Source organism: Mizuhopecten yessoensis, unplaced genomic scaffold, assembly GCF_002113885.1.
Source record: "Mizuhopecten yessoensis strain PY_sf001 unplaced genomic scaffold, ASM211388v2 scaffold3627, whole genome shotgun sequence".
NCBI classification, from domain to species: domain Eukaryota; kingdom Metazoa; phylum Mollusca; class Bivalvia; order Pectinida; family Pectinidae; genus Mizuhopecten; species Mizuhopecten yessoensis.
This window is the reverse complement of record NW_018405139.1, coordinates 107,526-131,087: the sequence shown is the minus strand read 5'-3', so window position 1 is coordinate 131,087 and position 23,562 is coordinate 107,526. Positions and strand designations below refer to the sequence as shown.

The 23,562-nt window shown below is 35.3% G+C and overlaps 1 protein-coding gene across 1 annotated transcript in view; it reads right to left on the bottom strand.

The window, feature by feature from the left end:
* Positions 1-447: 447 nt before the first annotated feature.
* LOC110447835 (ER membrane protein complex subunit 10-like) overlaps positions 448-23,562 on the bottom strand; it is a 56,989-nt gene continuing 33,874 nt past the window's right edge. The window contains exon 7 of the mRNA XM_021493773.1: positions 448-926. Coding sequence (XP_021349448.1) covers positions 846-926 — 81 coding nt within the window. The 3' untranslated portion in view covers positions 448-845. The remainder of the gene's footprint in view (positions 927-23,562) is intronic.

Sequence of the window (23,562 nt, the reverse complement as noted above, 5' to 3'; positions counted from 1 at the left end):
CATATATTGATATCATTTTTTCATACCTCGAGGGTGTGACAACGAAATGTTACCATGGGATTTCTTTTACATACACTAATCATGGGGAATCATTTTTATGTTCACACTACTAAAAATATGTTTAGGAGAAAAAGAAATATTTCTATTCACACCACCAAGGTGTAATATTTGTTCGTCTGATTAAAAAAGGAAAAATCTTTCCATTTTTTGCATTTTGATGTCACAAGTGCACATAGCTTGTTCCTTCTATCTCTACAATGTAATTTCTTTGCCCACACCCTGTTATAGTGATAAGGAATCTGTCCCCTTCATTCCTAGAGTAATCTGTCTGACTTATTCCCAGTTAATATATCCTCTTTGTTTTTTAGACTAACATTTCTGCTCTCACTAATATTCTTTGAACCCCCCCCCCCCCCCCCCCCCCCCCCCCCCCCCCCCCCNTCGAGTAGACTCTACCGTACATTGATTAGGATGAGTCCATTATGGTCTACAGTGGTGAAAGGGTTAATTAAAGCAATACATTACATTGATTTGTTGACTTGTCCTTTCCTTTGTTACCCTGTCTTACTCCAGGGTACTGTGCATACCCACAGTATTTTCCATTATTGTAACAATTCTTCTTACCTTTTATTGTAATATGACCCAGACCCTTGTACCCAAAGCCCATATCCCTTCCTGATTATTGTCATAATACTTTCTACCCCCCTTCCCCCTTTTCACCTCAATGTTATAGTACAGGTAACACCACCTATTGTTTTATAGTTGTCAGGTTTCCAATCTGCATCTGTTCTTGGTGATGCTGGAGGGACATCGAAATTGCTTGTCTATTGGTCCAGTGGTGTAATCTAAGATCCACCCCCAGCGGCCTGTGGATCAGCACTGGACGCCACCATCATGATCAACACGAACGGCACAATGTACATCCACTGAAATGACAGAGACAGAAAATCACATTTAAATGATGGTATTATAGATAAATACTGAAACTTCATAGACGTTCATTTGCTTACTTGTATCATAGCTAAAAGACTGAAACTACAAATGCATTGGTTAGTATGCTTGCATAACAGCTTATACTGGAAACCCCCCCAACAAAATACAGAAACTACAAACCCATTGGTTAGTATACTTGTACTGATACTGAAATTACCAACACACAAATTACCAACACACAAGTTTACATTTGTGTTAGGATTGAATGGCATTTTTTCAATATTCATGCCAGTATGTTACCATGAAGCCCTAGTTCAAACCTTATATTTGCATCATACTTTTGAGTTACTATTGTCCTAAATACAGATATTTCTTTATACGACATTGAAGTGTCTCTGTTGTTAGTGCAAACGAGATTCCTGAAACAGCCTTAATATGTCACCAAAATGTTTGCTTCCAATGGTTGTCTCTTGTTATTGAAGGTGGGAGAAGCTTCAAAATGACACTGATCCAATTGCATTCAAAGCCCTATGAACACAATTTCTGATCGTAATGCTTACTTACAGAGGGACTTGCAGTGGAAATGTAAATATACTTGTATAATAGCTAAAACTGAAACTACAATTCAAACATATGGCTTTTAAACCAGCATCATAGCTAATACTGAAACAACAACACAAAGGTTGATATACTGGTTAGACAGATTTATAAACAGCCTTGTAGGTTATACAATGTACATGAAAATGTTTCAATGCCTCTAATGCTAAAAATGTATGTGGAGATAGAAACAGAAATCAGTGGAAGCAGATCTAGACTGTGTACGTGACATTAATGACCTCGTTACTGTTCTGAACATTGATTTTACTGAGCTATAAATAATCCCATTGTATCCCTCTATTTACTGAGGAGGAAAAACGATTGACTGTAATTAAGATAAACCAAGTTTTGGTCATTACAGTTAAACCCACTGGATCACGTCCGTTTACTACTGGTGAAGTTTGTTTGTTCTGCCCTCTTCTTCGAATCAAACCAGAATTCTACTAAAGAGTGAACAATTACTGTTGGGATGGAAAAAGATAAGGATGTTTTATTTTCTATAGTAGATTTCTATCAGACTTTACAATAACTATAGATGAGGGCTCACAATATTCTTGCACTTGCTGGATCAATGATATTATACTGTATACTGGACATTTTTGCCCAGTCAAATATTCACCCTTCACTGGTACAGTCCATTAACATCTCCTAGTGTAAATTTTGTCTGTCACATGTAATTACTATACAGGGTATTCTATGGACTGATATTAACTCTTATGAATAAAAATGCCCTCAGTGAAGAGGTAGAGAAAGGCAAAAGTTAAACTGTGGCAAAAATTATCTCAGTATAGGTACGTGTACTGTAATGTAACATTGACCTTTGACTCATCACAGCCATATTCTTGTTCAAGGTTGTTAATGGTTAACATACCTGTGAAGTTCCACTAAAATCAATCGAGAAGTACAGAAACTGCAGCTTAGTCAGGAGTGTGAAAGTGAGATTCTGTTTGTGCTAATATTGACCTTGACCTTTGATAGAAAACACCCATGTTTGTGTGAAATGAGATAAAGAAGAATATTATCATACAAGGGGCTTAGATTGTAAAACATAATCTCTTTGTTTGCAAAAAAACAAGGTTAACCTCTAATATCTAATAGTGCTCACTAAAACGTAATGCCTCTGCTCACGTAGCCAGGAATACCCCTTAGAATATGAATAATTAAATCATTCATCCCTGAAATTTCATAATGAACTATTCCATTCTTTGAATAGGAAGAATTCAAACGTGTCTTCAGGAGTGAATGAGTTAAATGTGCTTACCAGAGGACCTTGTTCTAAATTTAAGTAAATGTGATATGCAGAGATCAACAAATACATTTTAGTTGATAAGATAGAATTGATCAGTGGTTAGATCTAGTCGATGAAGTGACAGTTAAAAGTCGCTGATAAGTGCCACTGGCTTCCCCTAAACATGATGAACCAATCTCACAGCTAATTATGAAGGATTCTCTTTCAAGCACTAAATTGACATTCAGAGTATCTCTCCAGTCTTGGATGTCTCTCAGTATAAAAGGTGCCACTGTCCATATCCACGATATTGGCTATAACGCTGTTACACCCACTCAACTCAGCGATATTCTGCCATCTGTCCAGACTCAATGTACACCAATCAGCGCCTGGTGTGGATCCCCCGCAACTTATATATGAACTTCTTGTAGCTGTCAAATCTTCATTATCAAAACCTGAATGGAGAGTCTGCGACAATGGGTCTTCCATAATAGCAACTACATCAGTATGCCTGTACTGTACCCAGAATTTCTAATACAATAAGAAATGTCAGAATCCTTTCTCATACAAGAGGCCTATCAGGCCTGTATCATCTATACGTTTCATTACAACTAGACAAGAAGTTTCCTTTTGACCCAAATAATTCAAAACCTATTACCGGTACTTGGTATAGGAAATGACAGGAACATCAGAAAATGTTTTGGTAGAAATTATCTGAGGGAGTAAGAATTAGTCAAAAACAACTCAGGGGAAAGGATGGCTATTTTGGATTTGAAAAAAAAGAAAAGAAAAAAAGAGAAAAAAAATCAGCATCTAGTCAGGAACATAGGAGCATTCAGTTACCACCATTTGGTCAACATTCCATTCACCAATATTTAAGTACAGTATCTAAAATATTAAACTCTATTTCCCTTTCTGAACCCTATCCATCTGCCCCAAGAAGGATACAACATTCGTTAAATTTCCTACCCCTTAAATTTACATGGTCCAGAGACGGCCCATACCAAATTTAGTCAAAACCGGGCCCTTTTGCCATTCTAGATTAGAAGTCATTTGAAGGAAAAGATTTCAGATAAAATTGAGCACAGTTTGGCTTCCATTACCAGGTAGCCCAGTCAGTTAGAGCGATAGTATAACAATCTGAAGTCCAGAGTTTGAATCTTATCATAAAAGTCCAACAAGGTATGCTTTTCTTTTCAGAAATTATTGATCAAAGCTCTAGTCATGCTTGACAAAACAGTTTCTAATATGTGGTTACAGTTTTTGTCAGTGGTACGGGGATTCTTAAAATAGACAATCTATGCTTCACCACAGCATAAGGTCTCTGATGAGGTTTTATTGTAAGATATTTCCAGAAGATGGTCCTATCTCTGATTACTGGGTTAATGAACATGTAACATGCTTTCAAAGCCTATTTGGTTGTACTTATAATGTAATAATAGCAGTTGATGTCATTTACACCGTACACAAAACAAAAATGTTCTCGGAAGCAAATTCAATCATAGCTGCCAAAACCTATTACTACTTTGATTAATATTATGGGCACAAAAACCCATATAATAATACGACTCTGGTCTAGGCTATCATGTAGCTGATTGAAGATGCTGTGTGATGATGTCCTCAATATTTTGTTCTATGCAGGGCGTTTTGTTAACAGCTATCAGCAACCTGATTTGAATAATTCACTATGTTATTTAAGATGTCATTAGCTGGAATTCTACACTTCTCTCAGCAGCACAGTCTTAAGCTAGAACACTGACAGGTCAGCAAGGGCCCTCTGTGTACCGGACCATATATAGCTCCAATAAATACCAAGCATTAAGCCAGACCAATCATTTTGGATTTCAGAACATATGGGAATAAGTCAGAACATACACATGGAATCTGTTTTATTTACCAAAGAGTCAGAATGAAATCACAGCAATATTTATTATACTCTTATCAGAAAGTTCCCAATATGAAGTTTGAGACACAAATAGCTATCCACACACCTCTGATACTCTTTGCTGTGTGATGACTAACACCCAGTAGATAGTTTATCAAATCATCACCCCCTGCATGACCACCACTCTCTTTTCATATTTTTGCAAGAACAGTTTATCTGACTAAATTTGATTAGCTGTTGCGAGTGTCTGACAGCCAATCACGAGTAGTGTTATATATGTGGTCTGTACCAATGGAGATCACATCAGCCCCGTAAACAACAAATATGGCTAAAATGCTGTGGTTATGACAGCTTTCTGGACATTTCTGATAAGAATTTAGACAATTTATTATATATATTTTTTTTTTTATGAAAATGACTAACTTACAGTCGTACAACCTCGAGGGAACGGATCCTGCATACTTAAATTTATTTAATTATAATTATATAAATTGTTAATGGCATTAATTATGTTGTTCAGAATATTCTGTTCACGCTCAATATCCATACATTTTGCAATATTGTCATTCAATGATTGTCCCACAGCACGCAAATGTACATTTTTAAACGCACGTTTGAATGTCAAGTCAACGATAGGAAAACAGCCACTTAATAACGTCATCTTCTGAGAAAGAGAAGCAATGTTTTTCTTTTGACAATGTACCTCTGGATAAAATAGGAACTGTGTTCTGGGTTGAAGTGTCAATCTATATCAGAAAAGCGCGGGAATGTGTAGCATTTCTTTTACGCAAAGTCACGGTTGACAACAATACATAGCGCCATTTTGAATGGGTTTCACTGCAATTTTGGCGTTTGCTGCAATTATCTGGTGAGATTTCAAGACAAAAATGATATTAATAGTGGAGTTATGTAGAAACAATAATGTACGCTGCATAGGTGGAACACACAACCATTTATTCTGGCGTCACTTCATCTAAACTTGAAACTGAAAATCTACACAGAGAATAAATTAGTCTGCCTTACCTATGTCTACCTGACAGACAATGTGCTTCTAGTGAGGAGCTCTACTGTAAAGGAGCTTTACGAATGCTGCAGTAATATAATGTACATAATTGTGTACATATTACTAACGTTTATTACTCCCTCGACACACCATTAACCAGGTCGTATATCGCCTTGTCAGATCATCAAGGCGCCCAGGGAATGAAGAGCACACACCAGAGTTAAATGATAAGAATAATTGGCGATACCGACATGCCAACCCATCTCCATAGAACTGTCTTCAAAGATCATCATCAAACCATTTTCAAATGCACGAAGTGATGGTGTTTCCTATAAAATATGAAAAGACAGAAGGTCCTAACCCAGTGTTAACATTTTTGGGCATAGAAATTGACACCTTCAAGATGGAAGCCAGTTTACTGCTGGACAAAATCAATTAAATTCAGGAATCCTCAGTATCCACAAAGCATTGAAAAAAATCACACTACACGAATAACAGTCCTGTTGAATTTCACTTGCTCTGTGATTGTGCAAGGTCGGGTCTTTTTGCGCCGCGTCATAGACCTTACGCAAGGGGAAACTAAACCACATCACCACATTCGTTTAAACAAGCAAGACAGACTCAATTTGCAAGCGTGGGCAACACTTATTGAAAGTTTCAATGGGAAATCGACTCGGCCAAGTTGCGTCTTTTCAGAGATGCATCAGGCTCATTAGGTTTTAGAGCTGTTTTTGGTCACAGCCGCTTTTATGGCACTTTAGAGGATTGTGACATGATAGAGTGTCATATAATAGTGAAAGAACAATGGAGATGTGGGGAAAAGAATTACAGAATTAACTTAATACTTTTTTGTCAAAAAGATATTAAAGGGGGGCGCACATTTTAAATGGGGGTCCGGATTTGCATCTTCCCATTACACCACCCATCTAAGCAAGTTGGTGCTCACCCTACATCACACTGCCCCAAACAATCATTTTATACATCTAAATTGAAGCAGGTCTTGGGTTCCATTTGTGTTGATGAGACTCATTACAAACCACACACTTTCTCCATTGGGCCAGCCACTACTGCTTTCAATTGGCAGTTACCTGAGAGCAATATCTGCTTAATGGACTGCCGGAAATCAGACGCAATAAAATGTTATTTGAGGATACCAGCTTTTTTGGGCTATAAATTCCAAATGAATGACCACATTGTCCAGTGCGCTTGGGCAATATGAGACTGTCTGAAGAGGCTCATAGTTTTTTGTGCTTGAAAATAAGCTTATCTGATAGAACATAAGGTTGATGACATGTGCTGTTTTGTATAATTCAAGATATTTGAGACTGTCTGAGGCGGCTCAATCAACTTGTATTAGCTTTTTCCAAATTTTTCCCAAATATTTGAGACTGAGGGTTCATTTCGGTATATTGTTGTTGCTATAAAGATACACAGGCCATGACCCAGGGTTTACAAGGCAACCAGATGTCTCATATACATTTTTGTGTACAGACTGTTGAATTTATATGTAAAGTGTTTTTGTTTCATCATTTACCTGAATTGTAGTTTACATCATGAATTAAAAGTTGTTGCTATATGTAACTGTTCATTGTGTTGAAGTGGCTTGGCTGTCTGAGGCGGCATGGCACCTTCCACATTGTATGTATAGTGGCGAACATATGAACGTGCATGTCTTTTCACAAATTAATATTTCCCTAAAGCTGTTGTCCTGAAGTCAGTTCCCCAATGGTTGAACACATGATCTTCTGGGTTGGGGGGCACTTGATCAAATAATTTCATAATTCCTGCTCAAGTTTGTGTCATTCTGATCATATTATTAGCTCAACCTTCTCAGCTTAGTGAAAAAAATGATCCTAATTCATATGTAGCGAACAAAATTGTTATAATTCTTAGGCATTGAATAAATGCTCATATTCGACAACAAATTGGAATGTTAGTTTTTTTTCTTCTGGTATGAGCTAAAAACATTCATGTATTCATGTGTGCTACTACAGCCTTGTTTTCCTGCTTTTCTAAACACAATGATATAATCATGCTAAAAAAGAACTTAAACCTGCGGCAACATGTCATAACACATGTAAATTTGTAAGTTTTATTGGGGGCTTCTATCTCTTCTCCCTTATTCAACAGCATTATGTCAGGGCTAATATTCCACTGTGTTTGAGCTCTTAACAGTAAACAGAAGACACTGTTAATCGTATTTTCTGTGAATAACCATGCCAATTGTCTGCAGTTATCAATAATATAATTATAGTATTTCACATACAACAAAGATGGTTTACATTGAATTATTGGATGGCAAGCTAAAAAGCAATGTTTCCACCAAAAGGCTGTGGTCCACAAACAATAAACGACAGCAGTGTAACAGGTGTGATAACCTGATACCTATTACTGATGCAGTTTCATTACAATCCTGGCACATGCTCAAATTGTTAATGTCTATAACAGTGTAATGTGTTAAATGAACTTCAAGAATATTATATAGAGTATTACAGACTTGATAATTGGCTGAAATTTCAACAACAAATTTGAGATGTTACAGACTTGTTGATTGGTCGAATCGAAATGGTAACACATGGTTCTGACATTTTACCAAAACCTTGAGATGTTACAGACTTGTTGATTGGTCCAATCAGGTAACACATGATTCTGACATTTTACCAAAACCTTGAGATGTTCCAGACTTGTTCATTGGTTGAATCAAAATGGTTATACATGATTCTGACATTTTACCAAAACCTTGAGATGTTACAGATTTGTTGATTGGTCTAATCAGGTAACAGATGATTCTGACATTTTACCAAAATCTTGAGATGTTACAGATTTGTTGTTTGGTCTAATCAGGTAAATGATGATTCTGACATTTTACCAAAACCTTGAGATGTTACAGACTTGTTGACTGGTCTAATCAGGTAACAAATGATTCTGACATTTTACCAAAATCTTGAGAGATGTTACAGACTTGTTGACTGGTCTAATCAGGTAACAAATGATTCTGACATTTTACCAAAATCTTGAGAGATGTTACAGACTTGTTGACTGGTCTAATCAGGTAACAAATGATTCTGACATTTTACCAAAATCTTGAGATGTGTTTCTTGATCTAATCAGGCAACACATGATTCTGACATTTTACAAAAATCTTGAGATGTTACAGATTTGTTGTTTGGTCTAATCGGTAAATGATGATTCTGACATTTTACAAAAACCTTGAGATGTTACAGACTTGTTGATTGGTCTAACAAGGAAACACATGATTCTGACATTTTACCAAAAGCGTGAGATGTTACCGATTTGTTGTTTGGTCTAATCAGATAACAGATGATTCTGACATTTTACAAACCTTGAGATGTTACAGACTTGTTGACTGGTCTAATCAGGTAACAAATGATTCTGACATTTTACCAAAATCTTGAGAGATGTTACAGACTTGTTGACTGGTCTAATCAGGTAACAAATGATTCTGACATTTTACCAAAATCTTGAGAGATGTTACAGACTTGTTGACTGGTCTAATCAGGTAACAAATGATTCTGACATTTTACCAAAATCTTGAGAGATGTTACAGACTTGTTGACTGGTCTAATCAGGTAACACATGATTCTAACATTTTACCAAAACCTTGAGATGTTGCAGATTTGTTCATTGGTTGAATCAAAATGGTAATACATGATTCGGACATTTTACCAAATCCTCGAGATATTACAGATTTGTTGATTGGTCTAATCAGGTAACAGATGATTCTGACATTTTACCAAAATCTTGAGAGATGTTACAGACTTGTTGACTGGTCTAATCAGGTAACACATGATTCTGAAATTTTACCAAATCCTCAAGATGTTACAGATGGGTTCAATGGTCTTATCAGGTAACACATTATTCTGACATTTTACCAAAACCTTGAGATGTTACATATTTGTTCATGGGTTGAATCAAAATGGTAATACATGATTCTGACATTTTACCAAATCCTCGAGATGTTACAGATTTGTTGATTGGTCTAATCAGGTAACAGATGATTCTGACATTTTACCAAAACCTTGAGATGTTGCAGATTTGTTCATTGGTTGAATCAAAATGGTAATACATGATTCTGACATTTTACCAAAATCTTGAGATGTTACAGACTTGTTGACTGGTCTAATCAGGTAACACATGATTCTGACGTTTTACCAAATCCTCAAGATGTTACAGATGGGTTCAATGGTCTTATCAGGTAACACATTATTCTGACATTTTACCAAAAGCTTGAGATGTGTTTATTGATCTAATCAGGTAACGCATGATTCTGACATTTTACCAAAACCTTGAGATGTTACAGACTTGTTGACTGGTCTAATCAGGTAACACATGATTCTAACATTTTACCAAAACCTTGAGATGTTGCAGATTTGTTCATTGGTTGAATCAAAATGGTAATACATGATTCTGACATTTTACCAAATCCTCAAGATGTTACAGATGGGTTCAATGGTCTTATCAGGTAACACATTATTCTGACATTTTACCAAAACCTTGATATGTTACAGATTTGTTCATGGGTTGAATCAAAATTGTAATACATGATTCTGACATTTTACCAAATCCTCAAGATGTTACAGATGGGTTCAATGGTCTTATCAGGTAACACATTATTCTGACATTTTACCAAAAGCTTGAGATGTGTTTATTGATCTAATCAGGTAGCACATGATTCTGACATTTTACCAAAACATTGAGATGTTACAGTTTTGTTCATGGGTTGAATCAAAATGGTAATACATGATTCTGACATTTTACCAAATCCTCAAGATGTTACAGATGGGTTCAATGGTCTTATCAGGTAACACATTATTCTGACATTTTACCAAAAGCTTGAGATGTGTTTATTGATCTAATCAGGTAGCACATGATTCTGACATTTTACCAAATCCTCGAGATATTACAGATTTGTTGATTGGTCTAATCAGGGAACAGATGATTCTGACATTTTACCAAAACATTGAGATGTTACAGACTTGTTGATTGTTCTAATCAGGTAACACATGATTCTAACATTTTACCAAAACCTTGAGATGTTACACATTTGTTGATTGGTTGAATCAGGTAACACATGATTCTGACATTTTCCCAAAATCTTGAGATGTTACAGACTTGTTGACTGGTCTAATCAGGTAACAAATGATTCTGACATTTTACCAAAATCTTGAGATGTGTTTCTTGATCTAATCAGGCAACACATGATTCTGACATTTTACAAAAATCTTGAGATGTTACAGATTTGTTGTTTGGTCTAATCGGTAAATGATGATTCTGACATTTTACCAAAACCTTGATATGTTACAGATTTGTTCATGGGTTGAATCAAAATGGTAATTCATGATTCGGACATTTTACCAAATCCTCGAGATATTACAGATTTGTTGATTGGTCTAATCAGGGAACAGATGATTCTGACATTTTACCAAGATCTTGAGATGTTACAGATTTGTTGTTTGGACTAATCAGGTAAATGATGATTCTGACATTTTACAAAAACCTTGAGATGTTACAGACTTGTTGACTGGTCTAATCAGGTAACACATGATTCTGACATTTTACCAAAACATTGAGATGTTACAGACTTGTTGATTGGTTTAACCAGGTAACACATGATTCTGACATTTTACCAAAATCTTGAGATGTGTTTATTGATCTAATCAGGTAACACATGATTCTGACATTTTACCAAATCCTCAAGATGTTACAGATGTGTTCAATGGTCTTATCAGGTAACACATTATTCTGACATTTTACCAAAACCTTGAGATGTTACACATTTGTTGATTGGTTGAATCAGGTAACACATGATTCTGACATTTTACTAAGACCTTGAGATGTTACACATTTGTTGATTGGTTGAATCAGGTAACACATGATTTTGACATTTTACCAAAACCTTGAGATGTTAAAGACTTGTTGATTGGTCTAATCAGGTAACACATGATTCTGACATTTTACCAAGACCTTGAGATGTTACAGACTTGTTGATTGGTCTAATCAGGTAACACATGGAGCTGACACTTCACCAAAACCTTGAGATGTTCCAGACATGTGGATTGGTGAATTTGTAAAAACATCTCAACCAAAATTTCACCAAAATCTTGACTATGAATGAATATCGCACGACATGTAACTATCTAAATGTTTAAGCTAAGTTGTCAACAAATATTTAAGATATGATATAGATTTATTGATATGGTAAATTGTCCCAAACTGTTACCTAAATTTTACCATTCTTACATACATATACGTTATCACCACCCACGAATCTCTCTTATGATGTATATACTGTATCATTCCACCATTTTGAGCTAGGTGTTACTTAGCTATATATAGTATGTCAACGTTATTAGCTCACCTGCCTGAAGGCATATATCTGATGACCAATACTAATTTAAACAAACCCGTAATGTTTTTCTCTGACTGTAAATTGTTACTGTAACATAGAACAGGAGGCACAAAGGGCCTGTATCGCTCACCTGTTACCTTTGTTACATGAAACTGACATATAGGTAACTTCAGACCAAATTTGGTAACTAGAACACAATTTTAATTTTGAAACTTTTAGTGTTATGACTCTACACAAATAGTTCTTAAGATATTGTTGTTTGAAGTTTTTAACATATTTGACCCCTGTGACCTTGAAAGTAGGTCAAAGTCATTTTAATGAGGACACTTTATAGATTTCCATCCCAGGTACCTACTGGTAAAATATCATGACTCTGGGCCTTAATGAACTTTAGAAGATAAAGCTTTAAACCCATGTTGACATTTGACCCCCTACTTGCACTTTAGGTTGACCTTGGACCTCATTACTGTAATTAGAAAAATGGTTTGCACTACTGGTCTTCAAAACATACCTAAGTATCATGACTCTAGTCCAAATGGTTCTTAAGTTATTGTTTTTTGAAGTTTTTAACATATTTGACCCCTGTGACCATGAAAGTAGGTCAATGTCATTTTCATTCGCAAACTATGTCGAGCTCCATCATAGGATGCTCCTGGACGAATAACATGACTCTAGGCCATTCTGATCTTCAGAGGAAGTCGTTGGAAGGTTTAGACCTATTTGACCCCTGTGACCTTGAAAATAGGCCAACATCATTTTCAATTGCAAACTTTGTCGAGCTTCATCATAGGAGGCTACTGGCTAAATATCATGACTGTAGGACTTTCGAACCTTCAGAAGAAATCGTTCAAACAAAAATAACGAACAGACGACGTACAAATGATGGACGCTCACCATGGCATGATTAAGCTCACATACCCTTTGGGCAGGTGGGCTAAAAATCGTTCCTGTTCCCAAAAAATGTTAAAAGATTCATAAAAGAAATGCACTTTTGTTACAACAGCGGGGTCTGACCAGCCTCCTGATTAGTCACTAATAATATCTGCTTTACAAGGGGACTGACATTCTCATTTCCTGTCATGCTGTGTCAGAAATAGCTGGAATCTAAGGAGTAAGAAAATCTTTAGTCATGTTATCAGTTTGATAATAGAGCCTGTTTTCTATATTTATTCAACATCAGTAAGCTTACAGTTCATTAATAGTATAATGGGGAAACAAACCGGACACAATTATTACAGCTCCTTATCTTTTTTCCTGATTACAAATTGCTTGTGCAGTTTCCACAACACAGACGTCAGGATATTTCTTGTCGTAAGTTCAATATAGCGCCTAGCTGACTTCTTGTTACAGCGGTGTGGCCTACCAGTTAATAGATATCCTTATTTCCTGCTACGCTGTGACTGAACTATCAGAATCTATAAAATATGTCTAAGTAAATCAGACGGTAAGACAAGGCAGACAAATTGGACTAATATTGTAATGTCTTGGGTGTTCGGTAGATCCTGTCTCTGACAAATTATGCTCAGCGTCTATTTGAAGTATACAGTTTCTTGGTGTTAAGATTAAACTTGGTGGCCTTCTGAAGGATATTTCTTGTTGGTGAGGCATATCAATTGTACTTTGTTTTTCAAAAAGATTTTTTAGAATTCCACTGATATATTAAGTATGTATAATTAAAAAAGAATAGAGTAACAGTAGTAACCAGATTGACAAAAACTTTAATTGGGCAATTCTTTAACTCATTCACCCCTGAAGACACATTTGAGCTCTTCCCATTCAAAGGTTGGTATAGTTCATTATGAAATTTCAGGGTTGAATGAGTTAATGGAAAGTCAAATTGTCTAGTAGGTCTAGAAACCAAGATGGCATATAATAGATTTCAAATTGACCCTACAAATTTCATTGTTTTAATTCTTCAAATCAAAACTAGCATCGCAATATATCGTACCTTTGGTTCAAATCTTAATTTCTTGAAAATATTAAGGCAAAAATCTAGCTTGTCAATAATTTATCCCATTTCTTTCTTTCTTGAATTCTGGTTGATCTACTACTTTACTCAATTTGAAATGTTAGTTTTTTTTTATTGATGCCACAATAGCATTTGAACATCTTTATAGTTTAGTATAATGTAACAATGAAAGAGAAAGATTCTCCTACTGACAGCTTGCAGGAGATGTTCAACTTAAATGCTGTGAACTAACAACAGTTCACAAGTAAAAATATATCACGAAACATCTATAAATATTAATGAACTCAAGGCTTTTATGAAAAGTTTTTAATTTACTGGTATATAGAGAGGTGTTAATGGACAAACATCACAAAAATTGTATCTGACCCACAACTAAAGAAACCTTGGAATTATATTAAGCAGAACAACAACTACCTTTCTGACTGGGGAAATATTTCCCATCTATCCAAGCCTTGTCTGCCCCCTGGTATGATGCAAGATTTCACATGATTTGATAAAATTGCAATGTCTGATCAGGATGAATTAATAACATACATCTGTTTGTGATTGAATGGAAAATACCCAAAAGTTTAGGTTCTTTGATAAATCTTTAATTAGCTCCTCAACGTTTTTACTGAATCCAGAGCAAAGAAAGTGCATGTCTGTGGTTCTGAAAATGGACCTTAACTTGTAAACAGTATCTCATTTTATGGCTTCAGTCCTGCCATCACCGATCCTGCCGGGACTATTTTGGAGATTTTTTTTTTTTTTATACAAGTTTTGATATAAGTTCGTTTTGATAATTTTCTATGCATTCTTCATGTTTTAGCGTATCCATTGCTCAGCAATTGTAATTTCTATTTTTAGGAATATTATTTTATTTTTTATTTATTTTTTATTGGATGCTAAGGAGGGTTGTCAGTCAAAGATCCTGTGAATACATGAATCCTTAAATACTCAATAACCCTTGAAAATCTATAAATTCAGTTACATTTTGTTATACTACTTAGGGCTCGCCATAAATCTTCAGCCGGATTGGTTATCTGGTTGTATCTTTATGGCTCTAAAAATATACCAAAAATATGGAATAATTTCACGATTTATGGCTTCATTCCCATTGTTGCTAGTCTGGATGGATCAATAGTGGAGACATCTGTTTGTTTCAATGAATTAAACATATGCTAAAAGTTGTTACTGTGATTGCTGTAGAGTATATATATTCTATCCCTCCAACATGTTTTTCCGCTGAAGTTTAGAAAGTATAATGTTAACTCTAAAAATTGTCGAAAATAATTTCTTGAATGGCTGCCATTTTAATGCCTGACCACTGCTGATAGTGGGGATCCTTGCATCTTACAATAGTCAATAATTAATTATACATATGAAATAACATGTTCATTTGATTAGACTTTTTTGTATTATTAAGATAGACTGGCTTCCAGCTTTTATGAAGAATTTCTCAACTGCATTTTACTACTAGCTTATCTCCCCCTAGTTTAGAACTTAGGATCAGACATCCAAGTGATCAAAATTATTAGAATTCAATTTTTTCTAAATAAATCAATATTCTAGAGACACGGGCAAGTCTATTATGAAGAGAATGATAAATTTTCTGTCAGATCAATTATTATTGAAATGTGTATTTCACTCTATTAAACCAGCAAGGTTTAACCAATTAAGAGACTAGGTGATATATACATCCCTGAAATGTTACCCTTATCTTACAGAGTAATTTAAGAGGCTGCATGATGCATATTTTATATGCATCAACAGAATGTTACCACATATCAAACCAATTGCTTTAATAACCATTTTGTCATCTTCTGGCTCTACCTGGAGTTTCGGTCCATAAGTTTTGTTTGATTGATTTGTCTATCTTAGTCATATCTTCGAATAATTGGCATCTAAATCAAATAAATTTCCTCCACAGAAACGATTCGTGCTGACAACTGATGTTCCAATCACGAGTCACGATTTATAACTGGCTCTGAAATAAATATATAGCTAGAATGGAATTAGCAGTGCGGTAATTTTATTATCAAAGAGAGAGTGATTTCAGCTTGTGATATTCCTAAGTATATCATCCAAACCACCATATCAACATACATTTGACAGTGTGTGTATTTCAGTCGTGAAGAAAAACATCATCTGTATTTCAACATTAAGCAAAGTATCAATGGCAAGGAAATAGAGTTACTATCAAAATGAAATTTATGACCAGCGTGAAGGGATCCAGTCACACCCTCCCTTAATGCACAGTTAATATACATACAGTGTGGGTACAGATGTTCTTTTTCTTATTTCTGAGTTATTTTTGAGTTAGAGACTAGGAGTTCATGAGGATAACAGGTAAATGACTCATCAACATGAAGCAAGTATGTTTTTGATCTATAAGTTTAATCAAAAGTCTGAATCCTAACAGATATGAAAAAGATTTACTGATAAGGAAATGTGTTTGTTACAGAATTCTTACATAACATAGAAAAATTAAGTGTGGCTGAAGTTATAGCAAATCAACAACATTTTGTAAAGATTTCTTCAATGATTATCAAGATTTTTGTTTTTGTTTTGCAACTTGTTAACATGTAGAACATTTCCTCCACAAGAACATCACACACATAAATCTGTTGATAAAAGGACTAAATGCTTCCTCAAACAGCGTGACATGCTTTTAGGAAAGGGAGGTAATTCATGTGCAACTGTTATTGACACTATGACTTGATCATGAACAGCCTCATCTTGGACAATTTGTTAAAGATATAATTATATTACATCATATATTGCACCATGGTTCCATATTTGACATTCTCATAAAACAAAGTACCATAAATATTCTATTTGGATACCAATATGCTGAGTAACAAAAAAAAGGCTGATAAATAGGCAGTTAATGTTTAAGATTGGAACCATCTTATAACGTGTAAGATAGTGGATATTAATAGGGAGCAGCACTTTGGTTAAAAGTACATTGAGGTCAAATCTTACAATTTGGGTAACACCGATTTGGGTAACACCATGCAGTAACTGACAGAGGGGCTGTTGAATTGTAGATAGTGCTTTAGGGCCGTCCATCTAGTGTCATGGATGACATAGAGATAATGAACTCCTCAAACCAGACGTGGGTAACTGTCATTGCCATATGGCACATATAGCATTGTTGTTTTGGTAGGGGAAAGTTAGATTACAAGTTAAGATTAAATTGTTGTATGTGCCTATTTATATATCTACAATGGGTGGTATGGGTTCATGAATAGTTAATAAAATGATTATTATGAGTTTAAATATAAATTTAGACGGAGGCTCCTAAAGACTGGGGAGAGAGAGATGCTTGATAGGTCGTGACAGAGGGTGCCTGCTCCAGTAGGGGGCAAAGTAAGACTGTCGCAGCCACCATGCCAAGTGAATAAAAATGTAAGTCCACATGTGTTGTCAGCGTGTTGTGTAACACCTGGCCTTATGTTGATCACATTCCAATAACCTAGGTCAAGCACGTCATTATAGTTACCCAGCCAAGGTATGAAGTAACAGAGATGTCAGATGTTTATTGCTGCAATTCAATTGCTCTACAGAAAACATTTTTTTTTTTTTTTTTTTAAATTTTACTTAAAAAATAACTTGATGACATTTTAATTAATTCAACAAAGTAACAAGAAGAAAAGGTCAAAAACTGAAGGAGTAAAATTAAACAAAGGGCATCAACTCTTTAAAATATTGTCGAATATTGAATCTTAATCAGAAACCACACCTACATGTATATGACATGAAAATAGAGTCTACTAAATTTCTCTGGAGCGTCGTCCAAAACTGAAGCATATAAATATGGTTAAAAGATGGACGGACAGACAAACAATACCATAACATAGTATGCCCTTCATTAGTGACTTTTTTATGTTTTTATGCAATGGTAAAAAAACAATTTAATCTCCCAAACAAATTTTGTTTTTTCTCCCATGTTAAAAAAGCCTGGTAACATTTAAGGTTTTATGACAACTGGTGTCTAGGTAGACACACCTGCAAAAAGAAAGAGAGAAAAGAGTAGCTGTTGCTCGGGATGGAAAAAAAAAGTAATAAGTCACACCAATAAAAACTGTTGCAGCAACTGAAGTCATAAAATAAGTGTAAAATCAAAATCATTAAAAGCAAATGTACAGCTTCAGAGAGGACGCAGACAAATAGAAACAATTTAGTGTGTGATTATATGGACTCATTACGATGCGTTAGGTGTGATTTCTTTCGGGGGCCTTCCCATCGATTCTGTCACTCAAACAAACACTTAGTTTTTTTTATATAAGAGATGATTACATTCTCTTGTCCATACGTGTTAGATAATCCCTTATCAAGGGATAGCAAAATCTCTATCTGCTGCAATTTCAAGATTAATATACAATTATTTTTTCTCTGGAAATTTTGATGCATGCCAAATCATATTTAGTTTAGTTTAGTTTGAATAATAAATTGTTTGTTATTGGGAAAAAATACAATTTAAAATGTTAAGAGTTATGTGCAACTTCAAAACAATTACATCATTTCCTGGAGGGGAGATAATTAAAGTGACTTTTTTGTTTTCATTGTCCTCATATTAGTAATGAAAATCTCTTAGATGTCATACTTTATCAGTAGAAGAATTCACACGTGTTGAGTGTTAATGTTGTTAATGAATGGTGTGGACGTCAGAGGGGGGTTCTTCTGTCACCATCTCCACATAACAAACACCGTCCAACAGTAGTGTTGGATTACAGTATACTATACACGTTTTACCTTAGTATATTGCCGTTTTAGTTTTTCCATAAAACTGCAGTGAATATATTTTATCTAAGATAGCATAAACTCAGTTACTTGCTGTCTGAAAATCCTACGAGCCCTGGCCAACAATACAATGTCTACAGCATTCGATCGTCAGCATATAAAATTGATTGCATCGGTTAGATTCCTGGTGCCAGGGATAATGTGTCAAGGCTTCTAAACAGTCTGAGAAAAGGCCTCATGGGCCTGCATCACTCACCTGGTATTAAATATAATATAGGTACCAGGTATATCAAAATGGGTTGCAATAAGCAATGGCTTAATATCACCACCGTTGGTCTTTTTGTAACCGGGTGGGTGGGTGGGGGGTGGGGGGGGAGGAATAGTTTTAAAGATTATTTTAACATTTGACGTCTATGACCTTGGAAGTAGCCAGATGATAGCTCTTCAGCCGAGCAATCGACTAGGCAGATATGATCAAAGATGATTTTTTAAGCCATGTAAAATCATGTCTTTCTGTCTTCTACACTGATGGACTTGGCACTTTTATATCAGTCAGAAGGCCCAGTAGAATACATCTATATATTACTATATCTCCATCAAGAGAGCAACTGATAATGATAAAATAATAGAATTTATCATGCTGTTATACCCCATATTAAACCCTGACCCAATAGAAACACTGTTTATACCTCTCCCCTACATTAACAGGTGTCTGGGTCTCATCTGTACAGTTGTAAATATCACTTGGTGTTGAGTCTCTGCCACTTATAGCACATCAGCAAGATCAGCCAAAACCGTAAATTGTTATCTCGCCTTCAGTGTATAGCCCCAGGCACCCCATCAACTAAACTCTGTATCCTGTACATAATGAGAATCTCAAAGGGTTTCGTGTTCAGTATCATTGAAATAAGCTTCAGAGATTTTCGTATATATCACACAATGCTTAAAATAATATGTTGCTCTTAAACAATTTATTTGATGGGGTTTATTACTGCATGCATATAGGTGTCGCGTTCTGAAAAACCTGACACCTAAGGGAGCTGCTCAGGAAATACATGACTATGAAAATTAACTTAACCCTTTCACCCCTATGTAACTTTAGTGGACTCTACTATGCATTGATATGGATGAGTTCATTATGGTCTACAGTGGTGAAAGGGATAATGCGACAAAATTTGGAAGTATTTGTCATATTCAGTTCCTAAAATGTATCAACTATCATCACTTTGTTTATTATTACAGATAATGTAAATAATTATTTTCAAAATATTTGAAATGATTAAGTTAAAAGTTTCATTCACAGCTACAATGTAGTAAAAATTTGAAAAAAAACCCAGAGTACCGCGGGGCGGAAAAATATACATCTGTCGAATGCCATATATAGTGTTGTATACTTTCTTACATTGAAATAAGATCTGCATCATTCTAAGAGTAATTAGTTGATATGCTATAAACAAGAGGTCCATTGGACCTGTATCGCTCACCTGGTTTTATATTTAAGTCATTAAAACTGAATGCATCTGATCTTTATCCTCAAAACCAGACAAGATCTATGTTCTAACCCAACTGGGACCACAATATCTGACTTTCAACTAATCAGGGGCCTCCATTGAGTTGCCATGTTAACAGATTTTGAAATAAGAAATATAATATCATACTACAGGGTGTAATTAGACAATACTTTAATTATAAACCTAGAAACCAATTTTCAATAATTTATGAAAACTACACCATAGAATATGATAATCTAGCTGTACCATTTCTTAGGACCAGGTGAGCTAACAAGAGTACCACTGGGGCGGAACAATATACGCCCGTCGAATGCCATATAGTGTTATATAGTTTCTTACATTGAAATAAGATCTGCATCATTCAAAGAGTGGTTAGGTGACATGCTATAAAAATGTAGGAGAAAATCTCTGGATAAAAAAATCAAATACATGTACTGAAATGAACAAAGGGCAATTACTTTTGCAAAAATCGTCGAAGCAAAATTCTTTTCAAGGAGACACAACAACATATCATGATTATTTAGCCTACTAAGTTTCAAAGAGATCTGTTGAAAAATGTAGGAGGAGATTGCCGAACAAAAATCAAATACTGAAAAGAACAAAGGGCAATAACTTTTGCAAAATTTATCGAATCAAAATTCTTTTAAGGGAGACACAACTTCACATCATGATTATAATGTATAATAAGTTTCAAAGAGATCAGTTGAAAAATGTAGGAGGAGATTGCCAGACAAAAATCAAATACTGAAATGAACAAAGAGCAATAACTTTTGGAAAGATTGTCGAATCAAAATTCTCTGAAGGGAGACACAACTTCATATCATGTATACCAAGTTTCAAAGAGATCGGTCGAAAAATGTGGGAGGAGATTGCCGGACAAACAAAGTTTACGCCGGACGGAAGGACGGACCGACCGACGGACAACGCCATACCATAATACTCCCATCAAATTTGACGGCGTATAAAAATGTAGGAGAAAATCTCCGGACAAAAAATAAAATACTGAAATGAACAAACGGCAATAACTTTTCCAAAAATGTCAAATCAAAACTCTTTTCAAGGAAACACAACAACATATCAAGATTATTTAGCCTACTAAGTTTCAAAGAAATCTGTCAAAAAGTGTAGGAGATCTTCGGACAAAAAATCAAATATTGAAATGAACAAAGGGCAATAACTTTTGGAAAAAATCTTTTAAGGGAGATGCAACTTCATATCATGATTATAATGTATACCAAGTTTCAAAGAGATCGGTCGAAAAATGTAGGAGGAGATTGCCGGACAAACAAAAGTTTATGCCGGATGGACGGATGACGCCATACCATAATACTCCCGTCAGATTTGACGGGCGTATAAAAATTTAATGAATAACTCACTTAATAATTTGCTTTGGTTTTCTAGGCAATCATAGCTAACAATACCATGGTGCTTCTATGATACGAGTCTTTAATTGACCACAGATAAAACATTGGTATCCCTGGTAAATGGTCCTGATATATTAACCATGATATATATCCCATTTACGTCTTTTTACCCCTTTTTTTCAAATTTTCGCAATGATAAGATAATTTCAAAATGTCTAAAGCAATGAAAATCAGACGGTGGCAATCTTGAGTTTTTGCTGAAGATTTTTTTTAAAGATGGGAAGATTAAATGAATTAAAACTAGGCCGGAATCAAATGCTAACTAAAATACCCGCACTTATCAGTGTGCATGCCCTCTGAATAACATCATGAGAACAGTATGCCAAGCAGACATGTATAACTAAAGATGATTTATAAACAACCAGAACAATATGATACAGTTTAATAAATGCTATTTATTAACTGTATAGGTATGCAATGTTATCATGACCAACATTGTTGTATATGTCTTATAAATCAGCACACACATGTTTATACACATAACAGAAGAAATAAACAATACACAAATATATACATTTCATGATGATCTACATTTAGGTTTGGCCTTGGGGGCTATATCATACTACACATATATAAGCTATGAAAATCTCACGGATTACTGACGTTATCCTACCAGGAGTGAACTTTCACCCCTTGTCCCAGGATTACTGCCAATATATCCCCCCAGGAGCGAAACAGTCGCCCCTGGTTCCAACGGCTGGATGAGATTTCCCATTATCAAAAAACGGACCCCAATGAGAGGATATTTCTGACAATCCTGGATCCAGACATGATGAGTAGCTCATATACCTGGATCCCATGAGAGGATATCGGATCAGGAAATTCCTGGGTCCGCATGATATCTAGATCTAATTTTCTGGATATAGATCCCATGAGAAGATATTTCCTGAATCCTGGTTCGGACACATGGGCCATGTTAGCCCATGTTGTACCAATCCCATGAGAGGATTCATCATTGTTGGAAAATCCTGGATCTATAGGATACCTAATTATAACTTATAGGCACCTTATTATGTAGGCATAACTGTATATTAACATGGGGACTGAATACAACAACATTTGTGTTGTGTACCTCCCAAATTGAAGCTGTATACCTCTCGTATTGCGATATGTGTGCAGCTGAAAAGCCCCCAAGTTTGTCGTTGCATTGTACACGACGCTAAATAAAGATTATTATTATTATTATTAAACAAAAGTGAAGTGCTCTGTAAGAAGGGCCAATAATCATAGTATCACTTTCCTTGATACAATGATGTACAGCTACATGCGATCATGGTTAAAGCAAATAAAATTTCAAGGAAATTTGAATGAAACTGACTAGTTGTCTAGATCAGATTATGTCTATTGGCTGACAAAATGATTCACATTACCCTGCCTTCATTAGAGGGATTGATTAAGGACAAATCATGATCAGGCACATATATCTTTATACAGCAACTTGATACATGTATACAAACTTCTCTAAAAATTACAAGATAGTATAATATATAAACTAGAAACTAGAAAATGTCTGTTAGACATAAATACCCCTGCTGCCATGTGAAATTAGTTTCAGTGTTCTATAAAAAGTTACAACCACTTTGATCTTGATACCCTGAAAAATGCACACACACAAGGTACTACCGAAGTATACTCATATTTGACCTTTGCATAAAGTTTGACCAAAATCCATGAAAGAATGAAGTTGCTAAGTGTTTAAATTGAATCAGTTGATGATTTTCTATATATAGCAACAGTGACCCTTGGCCTTGACCTTGGAACCCTAAAACACAACAATGTCCGAAGTATACTCATACTTGACCTTTGTATAAAGTTTGACCAAAATCTGTCAAAGAATGAAGTTGCTAAGTGTTTATATTGAATCAGGACAGGACAGACATGGGTAACACTAAGTCTATATGCCCCCCCCCCCCCCCC